Genomic DNA, 16285 nt, shown 5'->3' with positions numbered 1-16285 from the left:
CTGTCACCCTCCTGAGGCCAGATCACCCCTCACAGTCTTCCTGGCCACCTTCCCCTAAGTCCCTTCTGGCTAGCCCAGGCACCTACTCACCCATGCTCCCTTCTCTGCCCCTGCCCCCATCATGATGGCCAACTCTCCACTCACTCCCCACCTAGGAATTCATCTGGGTATATGGAAAGGCTGTGCCCAGGGCCCACAGTCCATCTCAGGGGCCACCCTCTTTTTTTGTCCTCAGCTACTCACCAAAAATGGAGGTTGAAAGAGTCCCCTCTGTGTAAGATCTCTGCACAGTTCCTGGCCACTGTGTCTCAGGAAATTATAATACGGGAATTGAAAAAAAAAACAAAAAAAACTGGAAAGCTAAGTGCCCCACCTCTCAGGCTTTTAGATAAGCCACATTATAGCTGGGGTGGAGGCAGACAGGCCAAAGGTAAGAAACCAACCCTTCCCTCCTCCTGGACCCAGGGAGCAGGTGGGAGATAGATGATAGACATACACAGATGATATACACAGATGACAGATATACACAGATGATAGATATACACAGGTGACAGATATACACAGATGACAGATATACAGATGACAGATATACACAGATGATAGATATACACAGATGACAGATATACACAGATGACACTGCACTGAACGCGCTGTAAAGACTCCTCCCTCTCCTGGCCATGTGAGCCTCAGTAAGTCCTATTCCCTCCCACTCATGCTTACGGTGGGGAGAAGGAAGCAGGAAGATTCCTCTGAAGACACAAAGGCCAGGAGGAGATGCAGCCCTCCAAGGCAAGGAAGAGAAGTGAAACAGGGCAGGAATTCAGAGGAAAGGACTGGGTACCCCTTGGGGCTCTGCCTTCTACATGAAGCCATTGCTGAACTGACCTCCTCCCTGGCCGTGTCACAAGCTATCCCTCTGCCAGCCCAGCCTGGCTGAAGCCCAATGGTGTAAGTTCTGTCTGAGGACCAGCCAGGCGAAGTCCCAGAGCAAAATGCTGCTCTCTGGCCGGCTTACTGCCTCTGCCAGTTCCCCGCCAGCCCCTCCAGCTTGCTCTGCTGGAGGCAGCAGGAAAAGCAGAGGTCCCAGGGGCCCTCCCACCATCCAGGCAGAGGGTCAGACTGATGCTCCACACTGCCCCGTCTCCGCCCCCTCCAGGAAGCAGAGGCCAAACTCAGGGGAAATAGGAACACACTGTCCTTTATTTGTGTTTCTCAGAATACTGTACAAAGGGAGTAAAAATCCTATTCACACTTTGCTTAGAAAGATTTTGAGGTCAAAGTTCCTTATGATACGTGGGGCGGGGGTTGGGGGGACCAGGATGCAGAAAACAGGGCCAGTGACGCCACCACCGCCGTTGCCACCGCTCCCTCAGCGCCCTGGCACCCACACCTTCTCAGAAGTAACACGGACCCCAGTCAGGCTGGGGAGGGGAGAAGGCGGCTCCTTCCCACCCCTGCAGGTCACTCCCTGCGCCTGCCGCTGTCCCGCTTGAGAGGGACCATGAGGGACTCTGAAGTCCACCAAACCCCTTTGGAGGTGGCCTGATGGCCCCAAAGCTGCATGCCACACGAGAGGCCCCGCCCCAGCGCAGTCTGCACAAGGAGGTTACTGGGTGAAGGGCTGCAGAAGGGCCCCACCATTCATCATGTCTGTCCCATGTCCCCGCGGCCCTCACACCACTGCAGAGACGGGCGTCAAACTGGACCTGTGCTTACGATGACGCACAGGCCCCTTCCACCCATCTCCACCCCCTCATACCAACCCAGGAGCTTCAAACCCATAGCAGCCTCCCTTCCCATTACCCCCACCATGCTGTGGGTAAGTGACCCTCCAAGATTGCCCCCTTCCCTGACCACTTCCCAAAGAATGAGGTTGGGTCTGTTCCCCCCCCCACCCCACCCCGCATCTTACACGAACCCCCGCTGCTCTGCGGCCCTGTTGTTTTCAGTCTCAATTCACCCTCCCCACCCCTGCCCCCAGCCCCCTCCCCACCTCCACCAGGGCCAGAAGGCTGCAGCCCTGGCCCCCCACCTCTGGGACCAGGCCATGCACACTCAGCCCCATCCCCCCACATCTCCTTACCCTCCCCACCCGCACCTAGTACCCCGGGGGGTGCTGTACGGGAGCTGTCTGACTTGAATTAGACAATTCGCTACCCAGAGGGATGAGGCACTCTCACACAACTGCTTTCGTATATATGAGCACACACTAAGTGTCATCCTAAAGACTTAAGAATTAAAGTGAAACAAACTAGAAGCTGTACCGTTCCCTCTGCCCTGCTCACGGGGGTTAAAGTGCTTCAGCAGGCCAAGGGGGCGCAAGCGAGCAGGGGCTTCCCTGGCCTCTTGTCCCAACCTCACAGGTCTGTGTTCAGCCCAGGAGCCCAGCCCATTCCAGGAGCACCCCCATGAGGCAAAAGGAGAAGATCAAAAGAATCAGGAGGGGTCAGAGCCCCGGGGGGGGCCCACCCCAAACTACTTCAAGTCTGCTACTGTGGGAAGTGAGGGGGAAACTAGGGCCCAGAGGCTCAACCCCCAGCCCCGGCGGCTCCGGCGGCTCCTCTGTCTTCAGCGCCACAGCACAGGCTTCCAACCCCCCCCCCCCCCCCCCGCCATCCCACACAGGGGAGGGGGCTGCACCCTCAGTACTTATTGATTCCAAAAATCCGGACTCCGTGGAGCTGCGGCAGCTTGGGGATGAGCACGCTCATCAAGGACACAGTGTTGAGGATGAAATGGATCTGGTCGTACTTGGTGTAGAAGCTGGTGAGGAAGTACCTGGGTGGGGAAGGTTGGGGGCAGGTATAAGACGCTGTTTGGAAGACGCCTTTCTCCCTCACTCCCTGGTCGGGGGAGGCAGATTCCTGACAGCCGAGGAGTTATGGGAAAGAACCCCCCAGAACAGAAGTAGGGTGGCAAGATCTGCGCAGCTAAAGAAGCCCCTGCTGACCCAGTCCCCTTGCTCTACCCCAAGCCCATGGGCCAAACGCAGTGGCAGGAAGGAAGCCCCAACCGAGGAAAGACAGGACCAGGGAGGCACAGCCTGAGCCCAGTGTAAGACCCAGGCACACCCCAACCTTCCTTCCCTTGCTCATTCCTATGCCAAGAGCCACAGCTGGCGAGGGGTTTAAGCCTTGCAGGGCCCCAGGGTCCCCCAGGCCTTGGCCTTCCTGCTGGCGTCCCCCTCTCCCTAAGGCACTCACAGCACGATGGGTGTGATGGTCAGGAATTTCCGAGATGCCGTGAACTGGACTCCATAGTCCATCTGCTCCCAGTGGGTTAGCAGCCTCGCCTTGCCCTGGTCTGGGGTCTCAAAGGGGGTCCCCTTCACCGTGTGCAGGAAGATGTACATGCCCTGGAGGGAGGGGCCTTTGTTAGAGGACGCACAAGGCCGAAGGCCCTCCAGCTCAGCTCCTCCGCCCCAGTCACAGACGTGGGCTCCTGGCGATCTGCAGCCCCCTCCGCTGGGCAGGGGGATGCGGGCTGGAGGTCAGGTGGGAGGAGCTGGGAGCCTGGCCAGAAAATAAGGGGACCCACCGGGGGAGAGGGCAGGCCTGGCATGAGGAGAACTCCCGGGGAGGTGTCAGCCACAGAACCAGCATGGAGACGGCACCCCTCCAGCCCAGGGCTAGGCTCCCTGTGCCTGCCAGCTGGCAGGGGGCAAGCAGATGGGAAGGAACGAGGCCCCTGCTTGCCCACCAAAAGAATACCAGGGAGCAAGCAGGCAGCGAGGGAGCAGAGAGGGGCAAGAGAAAAAGATGCTCTGAGACCCTAACTCGGGAAAGAGGCATTTCTGCCCCAGGCTAGGACCTGGGTCGTCTGGACTCTTTAGGGCCCTTAGTTCAGCTCTCCGTGGCCCATCTTCCAGGTCCACAAGTCACGCCATCCTAGAGGTGTGGACATATCTGCAGATTTTATTCCAATAAAGAGGAGTGGGGCAGAAAGAAGAGGGTGGGGTCTGGGCTCTGCTGACACGTGCCGTCAGCATGTCACCCTGACGTCTGGCCCAGGTCTGGCGGGCTCCCATCCTCCCCGGCCCCACCAAAGGCAGGCAGCAACAGGTCCTCACCATGTTGTGGATGAGGTTGGTGAGGGTCCAGACGACAGGGACGCTCACAAAGGGAATGCTGAGCAGCACGATGTGGAGGAGCCCGATGGCCAGCACGTAGGACAGCCAGATGCCACGGCTGTTCATCACCCGCGTGTTGGGGTTCACCTCGCTGTGTGCTGTTCCCACATTCATCCTGCTGCCCCTCTCCTGCCACTGTTCTGCAAACAAGCAGCACAGGTGAGACAGGTCACACCACTTTCCCTGCCCTCTCACACCCTCCAAATCCTGCAGGGAAGGAGGCTCTGCTCTCCCCAAGAACTCCAAGCAGGTCTACCATTTTGATTCTCAAGCGAGGAGGCCAGAGAAAGTCCATGTAGACTTAACTCTATTCATTTCTCACTGCTGGGTTGGGATGAACACCAGGCTGCTCCGCACATAGTCCGATCAGGACAGTGCCCTTCCAGGCACTGGGACTGCCTGGGCGGATAGGTCATCAAGAGGCATGGAGCCCCAGAGTCAAGAAACCACTGCCCACCCCGCAATCTCACCCTCCAGAGGGTCCCCTTCCCACGAAGCCCAGGGGAGGGGAGAAGAGGCCTGTGCCCTTAGAATCACTCGGCATAACCCCTGCTGGACTCCGTCTTGCTGAGGGTCTGATATAAGACCTCCACCCCTGAGCTCCCCGCCCTCCCGTTACAAGGAATAAAAGGAGATGAGAACAGTCAGTAGTGGATAAAATATTTGGGGGGTCATTGCTTCTACCCATCTCCCCTAATTCTCCAATCCTGGGTATGACTGGCAGCGTAGAAAGAGAGGGAAAGGGAAGAAAAGAGAAAACACACTAGAGATGAACTTTGCCCAGACCTGGAAGCTGCCTTCTTGGTGACACAAAACAACCCATCCAGATGTTTTTTTTTTTTTCCGTCCAGATGTTTTATCCATTTGGCAGCCACTCAGGCTACCCCTCGTGATGCCACCCATTTTGCTGCCAAACTACCAGGGCCCTTTTCCCCACCAGAGGAGAGGCAAGGATAGAGAACACAGCCAACACCTACAGCTCCCACGGGTGGCTGGAGCCCACATCAACATACCTCTCCCAGGGACACAAAACCACACCTGTGGCCTCTCTCCTACCCCCCCCCCCTTTTCTCTCTGCCCACCCATCGTCACCTGGGCCTCCTTTCCCAGCACCTGTTTCCAGGTGTAAGTTAGCACCATGCCTTCCGCTGCCCAGCTCTAAGGGCAGAAGCCCTGCAGCAGGAGGAACCAGGAGGGCTGCCCTTGATGCCCATGAAACAGTGCAGCCCAGCTGCATTCCTGGATGCAGGTAAGGAGGGGAACGAGCAGCCCCATGTCCAGAGCTGAGCTCTGGATCCCTGAGGGCCCTGAGGGCCCTGTGACCAGCAGGAGGTGGGGACAGATGGCACCTTTGTACTGGCTCTCCTCCCTAGCTGAGGGAAGATCCTGCCTGATAAAGACCCTAAGGTCATCACCATGATAACAGCCCCATCTTTCCTGGGGATACAGATGAGGGCATCCTGGAAGTGCCCAGAAGGTCACCTCCCTCACCCTGCTGCAACAAACCCCCTCAGAATCGGTTGCCCTCTATCTCTGGCTAGGATCACAGAGTCTGCAAAGGAGCAGATTCTCAAGAATCAGTTCCCTACTTCCAGGATAATGGGAACAAGTTTCCTCCTTTCAGATGGCTCCAAGCTTAAAGACCTCAGGGGAAATGTGACCCACAACACACTTTCCCAACATACAAACACATGAGATGGCCCAGGGTGCATCCAAAAGTAGCGATGCTCCTGGGGCCCACCAGCTCGACCCATTAGGCTGGATCACTGGGCCTAAGAGAAACCCAAGGAACCAGAAAACCAGGAGTGGCTCAGGTGTTTACCTTCCCAGGGCCTTAGGACTTCAGTTACCCTAACAGAGCTCCTGGGACACCTACTGCACAAAAGTCTCCACCTGGTGGACAGGGTGGTCGGGGAGACTTGGCTAGGAAGTGAGGGCTCTGAAGGACTTCATTACTGACGAAGGAGAGAGAAAGAATTCCCCAAGTTGACCAGACACTGCTGCCCCTCCCCACTTCTCCCTAACCTAGACCCTCAAGGGTGTAGGAGTAGCTAGATCTCTAGCCCTCCCTAGTGTTTTGTCCAGGAGTGCTAAGAGCCTTGCTGAGTTCCAGATCATCCTACACTCCTTTCTGGCTGTATCAGGGCATCCAACGAAGCCTGATGAGTCTAGGAGGGGCCCAGGCCTATGACTTAAATGACACCCTGGGAAGCTTCTTCCTGAAACCTGAACACTAAGTGCCCTGAGAACAAAACATCTCAGGAGCCCACCCCCGCAAAAGAGGCCTCCCCCAAAAAAGAAAAAAACAGAAGAGGTCAATAAACTAAGAAAAAGACTGGAAGCTAGAAGCACTCTTGAGACTTTTGTGTGACTAAGGGTACATATCACCACTGCTAGTGAAATAACCAACTCCCCTGTCCCAGAAGGGGAGAAATGGAGAGAAGAAGCTGTTGGAGATAGAGTAGGCGCACAGCAGCTGAGCCTGAAAAGTTCTGCTGCCACCGCTGGCAGCGGGCAGGTGGCTGCCTGTGTCAGTCCCTGATGTGGTTTCACAACCTGCCTCAAACCAGAGCCTGCAGCAACTTTGTTCTGTTAACTACTTTCTTGCTGGTAACTCTTTCCTACTAATTCCCTCCCTTCCCCTCTGGCTCCGTATACAAATATCTCTGCTTAGCCAGTCTGTCAGACACCTAAGCCGAGGCCACAGTGCCAGCAGCCAGGTGAGCGCTTCCTAATCTCTCCCCCAAGTAAGGGCAGCAAATCTTTCGCCTTCTGGGTTGAGGAGTACAAAGTCTGCAACCTGGACCCCAACGGGGAGTCCCTGGCAGCACGCCACAGTGCCATTTTCATTCCGCCCACCCCACAACCCGCAGGGCCACAGTCGTTCACCTCGCAGCTCCGGCTCTGCCTCCCGGACTCGGGGTGGCGGTGGGAATGGAAAAACGGCGAGTACAGGAGGGAACCCACACTAGCACGGGGAGAGGGTGAAGCGAGGAGGCGGAGTTTTCACTATTGTTGGGGTTTTCTGAGTGGGACTTCAAGCCGAAGTGGGGAGCCTCCGCTCCGTTCCCCAGCCTGGGACCTCGCACTCGGAGCCTGGCCCGGTCCGGAGCCCCACCCCCACCCCCACGCGTTCACCCAGCCCTGGAAGCGAACAAACCTTTATCCTCAAAGCCCAGCCTCTCCCCGCCCCCCACCCCCAGACCGAGCACTCCTCCTCTACGCCCCATCCCGGGCCTCCGCCCGCACTTTCCCCTTTGGGCATCCCTTCGACTGATGCACACCCCCCCCCCGCCCCCCGCTCGGCTGACGCACCCCCTCCACCTCCGCTCACCCTGTCCCGGTCCCCTCCAGCCACGGGCGCCTCCCCAGCAGCCCCCACCTCCTTTCCCGTCCCGCCTCTAGCCCCAGGAGGCTCCCGGTTTGGCCACTCCGAAGCCGCCCGTCCGAACTCACCGCGCGCAGCCGGAGCTCGAGGCCCGGGAGGGGTGCCCGGGGGCGAGGGCCGCTGCTGCTCCAGCAGCTGTAATAAGCCGCGGCGGCAGCCACCCCGCTGGCAGCTCCGGCCGAATCAACGACCCGCGCCGGCCCCCATTACGTCACCGCCCAGCGCCGGCCCGCCCGCCGCCTCCTGGGAGTTGTAGTTTTTTTTTTAAACCCCTGCTCCAGCCCAGGCCTCGCTGGGGCCGCACGGAGCTTTCAATAGCAAGAGAAACAAAGATCAGATGGTATCGCTTTGGCGCATGGCAATGCCTGTTTCGGCGTCTGCGCGCTGCTTGTGGGGTTTACTCTTGCCCGGTTTTGCTGGCGAGGAAACTTGTAGTTTTAAGTAGCTTGCCACAGCCGCCGGCTGGGTCCCCCCAGAAATTCTGACCTCAAGTCAGAGTTTTTCATCTACACCTCGCTGCCTCTGCCCTGGCCCTCCAGAAATCGACTGGCTCAGCCGGTGCTGGGCACTCCTGGAAGCGGGTTTTTCACAACGTTGCTTAGGATGAGAGTCTGCAGGGCAGAGAACGCAGTCCACAGCCTGTCTGCTCCTCAGTTACACCTGACCCAGGCTGGCCTGGGCCAGGTCCCATCCTCAGCCTCCCCACATTAGAAGTTGGAAGAGGACTTGGGAAGACGACCTGATGAATAGCCGAGACCCTGAGTCCCAGCCCCTGGTCAGCTGTTTGGCTTCGGGTGGGAGGCTCTCGGATCTGCACTTTTCACCTCTGCGTGCTCTAAAGGCAAGGGCACAGATTTTCCTGTCAGGTAGACTTAGCAGGCACTGCTTCACCAGCAGTGTCACCCTGGGCAAATAACTTGTCTTAATCTCCAATTCCATACCTGTGAAAACCTACCTCCGAGGTTGTGGGAATTCAGAAGAATGTATGTATAGCAACTGTTGCGTGGTAGGAAGCTGTTGCTCTAGGAGGTTGAACTAACGACTCTTGAGGTCTCCTGGGTCACTCCCACTCTCCATGTCACCAAGAGTGCCTTGTTTGAGGAGTTTCCAATCCCCCGACCCAGGTTCTAAGTCCACTCTATGCACAACAGGGCTGGAATAGCAGGGTCAGGTGATGTCATGACACGCCAATCTGACTGGCTGTAAACACACGCTGAAGGTGAGGGGACAAAAAGGAGAATGCTAGCCCAGCGAACCTGGGGAGCACTCCTCTGTGACCTCACCCACCCCTCCCCAAGGGGGCTTCCAGGGAACAGCTGTCACAGAGCAGGAGTGGGGCCCCCAGAGGCACCTAGTGGGCACCAAGCAGGTGGATATCTGAACCACTCAGAGCAGAACAGGCAGCTTCTCGAATATTTCCAGGGCCAGTAGCCCAAGAGCACTCAGCCCAAGACCTAAATGGTCACCCCAGAGTCTGAAAAATTTTTGCTGTGTCTTACAGAAGTTCCTACCGGTAGGGAGAGGCCCCTTTCCTTACAGTCAGCCTTGTGAAGAAATAAGCAAAAACTGAGTGTTGTCCTTTCCTTAGAAGCCTCCCCGGTATTGAGGCAAAAAAAAAAAAAATCTCTTGGGCTTCCCTGGTGGTGCAGTGGTTGAGAGTTTGCCTGCCGATGTAGGGGACACGGGTTCGTGCCCCGGTCCGGGAAGATCCCACATGCCGCGGAGCAGCTGGGCCTGTGAGCCATGGCCGCTGAGCCTGCGCGTCTGGAGCCTGTGCTCTGCAACGGCAGAGGCCACAATAGTGAGGCCCGCGTACAGAAAAAAAAAAAAAAAATGTCTCTTATTTTTCCCAAAGTGAGCCTACTTGTCTCCTTCGACTTTTCTCTGGGATTCTTCCATCTTCCCCGAAGTTGATCAAGCTCTCTGATCTTTGCCAGTTTCCTCACTCTCTGTGAAGTTCAGTGACCCAGACTGGATCCATGTCTCAAATAAGGGTCTGACTAATGCATAGTCTTAACAGAAAGATTATTGGACATGCCATGCCCTATTAATAGCTCCTGTTATCAAGGGGTTGTTGTTTTTTATCTTTCACAACAGGAATGAACAGAGTACTGACTCACTCTAGGTTTGTGGTAAATTGTGGATCACTTTCTGCTTAATTTAGCCTGAGTCCCTGTCATCATCTTTCTCCTCTAGCTCTCTGCCTTCATAATTATCACGTCTTCACCAAACATCCTTCAGCCTTGAATAGGCCTAAGTACTTAGAATGAGTGACAGCACTCTTGTGTGGTGCTGGGGATGCATAACCCCTTGGACAAACGCTTGGTGATCTGTGCCAAGAGGCTGAACGATTGTTCAGGCCTCAGAGCCATGATTCCATTTCTGGTAGCATATTCTGAGGAAGTACGTACGATGCACTATGTGCGAAGATCTTTATTCCAACATTAGTTATAACAATGGAAAACTGAAAGCAACCCAAATGCCCAAGAAAAAAATAATCGTACTATATCCATTGGGTGACATAGTAGGAAGCCATATAATAAGCAGTATAGGAAAATGTTTGCTAAGTTAGATGAAAAGATCAGGATACAAAATAGCATGAGCTGGGAGTTCCCTGGCGGCCCAGTGTTTAGGACTTGGGGCTGTCACTGCCATGGGCCCGGGTTCAATCCCTGGTCAGGGAACTAAGATCCCACAAGCCCTGCCCCACAGCACAGCCAAAAAAATATATATGTATATAGCCTGAGCATTCTCCAGGGGTGCAGTCAGCAAAACAAACACAATTCCCTCATTAACAAATAAATTGGAAGAAAAAAAGGAAAGGGAAAGACTTACACTTAAAAGAAATTAAGCAATCTGTCAACCAAAAGCCTTATCTGGGTCCTCATTCAAGCAAACCAACTTTTAAAAATATATATATTTTATTAAATTATTGAGGAAATTTGAATACTAACTATTCAAAGTGATGATCTTAATGAAATATACATTTTAAGGCATGATATGGTACTGTGGTAATTTTTTCAATAAAAAACCTCGGGTTTCCCTGGTGGCGTAGTGGTTAAGAGTCCGCCTGCCAGTGCAGGGGACACGGGTTTGAGCCCTGGTCCGGGAAGATCCCACATGCCGCAGAGCAACTAAGCCCGTGAGCCACAACTACTGAGTCCGCGAGCCACAGCTACTGAGCCCGCGTGCCACACTACTGAAGCCCCTGTGCTTAGAGCCCGTGCTCCGCAACAAGGGAAGCCACCACGATGAGCAGCCTGCGCACCACAACGAAGAGCAGCGCCCGCTCGCCACAACTGGAGAGAGCCTGCGCACAGCAGCAAAGACCCAATGCAGTCAAAAATAAAATAAATACATTAAAAAATAATAATAATAAAATAAATAACCTCCTTATCTTTTGGAGATAAATACTAAAATATGTGTGGATGAAATGATATGATGACTGGATTTGCTTCAAAATCATCGGGGCTGGGGACGGGGGAAGGGATTAAAAGAAACAAGTTGGGCCATGAGGTGATAATTATTGAAACTGGGGGAGGGGAACATGAGATTCTGTTTGAAATTGTCCATAATAAGTTTTTATAAACCTGCATATGCATTAACGATTATGATGAGACAAAATAGAGTAACACTGGTAAGATCCTGGCCCCAGACTGCCAGGGTTCAACTCCCATCTCCTGTAGTTACCAGCTGTGTGACCTTAGGCAAGTCACCGAACCTCTCTGTGCTGCAGTTCCTAAAAATGAAGGATGTTGATGATCATGGTGATACCCACCTCATGCTGTTGTGAAGATTAAATGGGTCGTTAAGTGTGAAGCATTTAGAACAATTCCTGGCACATAGTGAGTACTCTATATATGTATCAACTTTTGTTAATCCGTTCCACATTTGAGTGATATTTGAGCATCTACTTTACTAGGCTGTGGAAATTCAATAAAATAAAAACAGATCTTGTGTTAGGATGGAGGGTTTGGGGGTGATCTTTTTCATTCTCTAGTTTCAAACTTTGTGTAATGTGAGATTATTCGTTTTAAATTTTTTATGAAAACTGTTTGTGTTTTTAAAACAGAGTGAGTCACCTTTGCAGGCTCTCCCAGCCCTCTGGGAGCTCCTTAGTCTGCTCAAGTAGACGTGTTCCCAGCCTTGGGGTATTTCCATCTGGCAGGGTGGTGTGGCCTCTGCTTGCCATAGATACACTGTGTGGGCCAAGATAGCAAACACGGGCAGGGTAATAAGCTGGGAGTACATTCCTGGGGTGATGGTAGTGGTGGGAAGTGAGGAGGTGGGGCATCAAGAAACAGAGCCCCTTCTTCTGACCCCTGGGGGAATGAATGGCACCCCTCCATTCTTACCACCTCCTACTCCGCTCCAATTCACTCCTGCTACCCTCCGGCTCCCCCCACCTCACCTCCCCCCTTCCCGAAGGGGAGGTTTTGAGGTCACACCCAGAGCAAGTGCGACGAAGCAAGGAGCTGTTTATTTCGTTGGCAGTTGTTTTTATTTGGGTGGGGGTACCATGGGCGTGTAGTGGCAGCGGAAGGGAGGGGGCAGTGATGCTGAGCAGACAGAGCACTGAGAGCTACCAAGCTGATGAGAAACAGGAGGAGGTGCCGGGACGGGCAGCACTGCCAGTGGGCACTCCGCTCTCCTCCCCTCGCCCAGCCCTGTGGTTAGCTATTTTGGGCTGCAGAGGGAAAGAGTCAAGCCTGCCAGGGCCTCCAGGGCCAGAGCCAAGGCCAGAGAACCAGAACCTCCCTCTGGGAACCAAGAGCAGCCTGTTCTTTAGGAACCCCTCAATCTGCATATTCTCTGATACAGACAATTGAGATTTTCTCTCATGAAATAAAAACAGTTTAGAAAACTGTAAATATTACAGATCAAAAGGGCAATGGATATAAAAACAGTAGCTTCAGGAAAAGCTCCCCTCACATCCTTCCAGTCGCATTACTACCCTTAGCAGGCCTCACCTCTTTAGAAATTCTGGGCGGTCACTGCCCCAGATCAGCTTCCTCCTCTTCCTAACACAGCTCCTCCTTCAGTGACAATCACAGCCAACATTATGAGCGTTTGCTGTGTTCCAGGCACTGGGCAAAGGCTTTTACGTACATAAGCTCTCTTAATCTTTAAAACGGCCCTGCAAAGTAAGTATTTTTATTATCTCCACTTTACAAATGAGGAAACTGCCGTACAGTGAGTTTAAATATTTTGCCGAGGGTCACACAACTAGGAGTGGCATTTCTCCCAAAAGTCAATCCTGGACACAAACACTCCTCCAACCATGAGTCCCTCATGTTTCCACAGGTGCCTCGCAAAGACTTCTCTCCTGGGCTTCCCTGGTGGCGCAGTAGTTGAGAGTCTGCCTGCTAATGCAGGGGACACGGGTTCGAGCCCTGGTCTGGGAGGATCCCACATGCCGCGGAGCAACTGGGCCCGTGAGCCACAACTACTGAGCCTGCGCGTCTGGAGCCTCTGCTCTGCAACAAGAGAGGCCGCGATAGTGAGAGGCCCGCGCACCGCGATAAAGAGTGGCCCCCGCTCGCCCCAACTAGAGAAAGCCCTCACGCAGAATCGAAGACCCAACACAGTCAAAAATTTAAAAAAATAAGTAAATAAATAAATAATATTAAAAAAAAAAAGACTTCTCTCCTACACTGAGGGTGCTGTATTTAAGTTACCTGTTACACATCCGCTTCCCCTGGAGGCTGCCTGCTTCATATTTCTTACTCATATTTGCATTTCCTGCATATACTGAGTCCTCAGTGAACATTAGCTGAGGGAGGTAATAGACCCATACATCCCAAACTACAGTCACACCAAGCCCCTAGCCATTCTCAGAACACACCTTACTCTTTCTTGCTCCTGTCTCAGCCTACAATGCCTTTGTCCATCTGGTAGACTCCTACTTGTCCCGCAAGGCCACCCCTCACCTGTCACCTTCTCTGTGAAGCCTTCCCCAACTGTCCAAACAGAATCCACTGCTTCTCCTCTAGGCTCCTCCGACGCCTGCAAACACCTCAACTAGAGCCCACCCTAGGCTCTCAGGGGGCTGTGTTTGTGCTCACATCCATCTTCACCATTGTCTGGGGGCTGTTCTACTTCTCTCTGCATCCCCAAGGCCTAAGAAGCCCAGGAGGTGTGCGTTGAACAAATGAGAGAGTACATCGGAGGATGGGAGCAGGAGGTGTATACACCCTTGTCAGTTTCCGCAAGGAACAGGAATGGCAGAGGCCTTTGCTGCCCCTCCAGCCCACACTGCCTAGGAGACTGGCGTTAGATGGGTCCCTGGCTGACATGATGGGTAAAGTAGCCAGCCCTCCTGCTTTCCTTTTGCCCCCTTCTACCCATGCTGGATCTGGGAGCTTCCAACATCAGGCAGATAGGGTCCTAGAAGCCTGCTGAACTTCCTTCCAAGGTCACATCTTTGGGGCATGGAGTTACTCCCCTTGGAGGAAGGAGTTGTGACTCAGTCGGCCCAGGGTGGGGGCCTGAAGGACCTACTTTCTGGGACCCTGAACTTGGGAGCCAGGCCCTGACGTGCCTCAGCCTCTTCCCTGTCCCACCATCATAGACACATTGAACATCAGGCTGGCAGGGATCTCAGAGGCCATGAGGTCCAGAGAACCGAAGGCCCAAGGGGATTGGGAAGGGATGTGCCCAGTGGCACAAATGTCTGATGATCTTGGGCTCCTCCAGGCATAGCTCCTTCAGTCCCATTCTCTGGCGTCCACCCAGGCCCTCATCACCTCCCACCTGGACTGTTGCAGTAACTGATCTCATCACCTCCCACCTGGACTGACCCCTGGGGGATCAGTCACCTGCATATGCCCTCATCACCTCCCACCTGGACTGTTGCAGTAACTGGTCTCTCTTCCACCAATACATCCCTCACACAGCCAGCAACGTGATCCAAATATCAAAGGTAATTTTAAAACCCTTCAATCGGGCTTCCCTGGTGGCGCAGAGCCCATGCTCCGCAACCGGAGAAGCCACTGCAGTGAGAAGCCTGCACGCAGCAACAAAGACCCAATGCAGTCAAAAATAAATTAATTAATTTATTTAAAAAAAAATAACCGTCAATCCATCAGCCATAGAACCAAGTCCTAAATCTTACATGGTGTATAAGACCACAGGGATCTGGTCCCTTTCCACTTTAACTGCAGCCTTTGACACCACCCCTTCTGCTCTACTGTCTAGGAGAAGCCAAGCCTTCTCATGCTCCCTTGACCCTGCACATACTCTGCTGCTTCACCTGATGAACCGAGCCTTAAAGACCCGGCTCAAATGCTACTCCTTGGTAAAGCCTTCCCTAACATCCTGGAAAAGTTAGTGTATCAGGTAGGAATGCTCTCAGTTAAAAGCAACAGAAAACCCAAGCAAAGGAATTTTTGTGACCCTAGGTTGCCATCAGAATCTCTTAAGGATCTTTAAAAAGTCCCATCACTGTACACATGCCAGATCAATGTAATCAGAATCTCTGAGGTGGACCCAGGCATCCGTAATTTTCAAAACCTCCCACATTCGAATGTGCGGCCAAGTTGAGAAGCAGGAGATTATTTTTCTCACATAGTGAGTCCAGAGGTGGGCAGCTGCCTGTGTCGGTTGAGCGGCTCAGTGATATCCAGGCCGATGTCTCAGTGATACGCTTCACCTTTCCTTTCGGCTTTGCTGCCTCAAGGTCACAAAAGACTGTAGTTGACCCTTCATGTTCAAAGCCTGAAGAAAGCTGTACGGAGAAGGGGAGGGCCCAAACCACCCTCTTTTATGAGCAAATCAAAGACTGTCCTAGAAACCCCTTTAGCAGACTTCTGTTTAGACGTCATTGATCACAGTGGACCACGCCCAGCTGCCAAGGTGTCTGGGAAAGTGGACGAGATTTCTGACAAACTGAGAGGACCAGCCAGCTCTGTCATGAGGGTCGGAGCACATTGCTACTCCCAAAACAGTGTGTGTTATCAAGGAAGGAGCTTAAGAATGGATACTGAAGGGTGGCAGAAGACACCACCCCAGGGGCTTCTCTGGCTGTGCAGTGGTTAAGAAGCCGCCTGCCAATGCAGGGGACACGGGTTCGAGCCCTGGTCGGGGAAGATCCCATACCCTGTGGAGCAACTAAACCCGTGCGCTACAACTACTGCAAGCCCATGCACCTAGAGCCCGTGCTCCACAACAAGAGAAGCCACTGCAGTGAGAAGCCCATGCACAGCAACAAAGAGTAGCCCCCACTCGCTGTAACTAGAGAAAAGCCCACGCGCAGCAACAAAGACCCAACACAGCCAAAAATAAAATAAATTTATAAAAAAAAAATACACCACCTCAAAATATGCCACTTGGGCTTAAGGATTATTTTGAGCAGATGCAAGAAGAGCATTCTAATCTCCCCTTTTCTTCCAGAAAACGGGAGACCAAACCCCCATGTGAAAGATGCCCTCCCTGTATGGGGAGAAAAGAAACATTTTTCAATGGAGAATCAAAGCCAAGAGAATTCTGTACAAACAGGCCTTGTTAAAATAGTTTTTCCCTTCCTTTAAGCTCCCCGTATATTTTAGCCACTTCGCTACAATCAGTGCTCTTTATTCAACCTAGTATAAAAGTATTAACGTTTTACCACTTCCCTAGGTCTCCATTTCCTTATGAGGGCTCCCGTGTCTCTAATATAAATTTTTTAAAAAAATTTTTAATTGAAGTATAGTTGATTTTTTATTTTTTATTGTTTTGGCCGCACCACACACCTTGCAGCATCTTAGTTCCCCGACCAGGGATGGAACCCG

General features: G+C 53.1%; 1 protein-coding gene across 4 annotated transcripts; it reads right to left on the bottom strand.

The window, feature by feature from the left end:
• Positions 1-2088: 2088 nt before the first annotated feature.
• Positions 2089-8613, bottom strand: ORMDL3 (ORMDL sphingolipid biosynthesis regulator 3). Of its 4 annotated transcripts, none has more exons than XM_082861012.1 (4): positions 8473-8613; positions 4070-4269; positions 3204-3355; positions 2089-2778 (listed from the first exon to the last, which is right to left on the bottom strand). In XM_082861012.1, exons 2-4 carry the CDS (start codon positions 4241-4243, stop codon positions 2643-2645), a joined length of 462 nt encoding a protein of 153 aa, XP_082717138.1. In that variant the 5' UTR covers positions 4244-4269; positions 8473-8613; the 3' UTR covers positions 2089-2642. The 4 variants fall into 4 exon arrangements, with proteins under 4 accessions (XP_082717138.1, XP_082717140.1, XP_082717137.1 ...); XM_082861014.1 differs by having other exon boundaries at positions 4070-4264; XM_082861011.1 differs by lacking the exon at positions 8473-8613 and adding an exon at positions 7586-7688.
• Between the last annotated feature and the right edge of the window lie 7672 nt (positions 8614-16285).

This window comes from Leucopleurus acutus (assembly GCF_964270905.1).
Source record: "Leucopleurus acutus genome assembly, chromosome: 19".
NCBI classification, from domain to species: Eukaryota; Metazoa; Chordata; class Mammalia; order Artiodactyla; family Delphinidae; genus Leucopleurus; species Leucopleurus acutus.
This window is presented reverse-complemented; position numbering and strand designations above follow the sequence as displayed.

What these genes read in the sequence shown, in the direction of transcription:
- ORMDL3 (XM_082861012.1), bottom strand. Translation starts at nt 4,243, where the DNA reads ATGAATGTGGGAACAGCACACAGCGAGGTGAACCCCAACACGCGGGTG. An exon ending in CCAACCTCATCCACAACATG is followed by an intron (nt 3,356 to 4,069) that starts GTGAGGACCTGT and finishes CCCTCCCTCCAG; the next exon opens with GGCATGTACATCTTCCTGCA. An exon ending in ACCATCACACCCATCGTGCT is followed by an intron (nt 2,779 to 3,203) that starts GTGAGTGCCTTA and finishes TTCCCCACCCAG; the next exon opens with GTACTTCCTCACCAGCTTCT.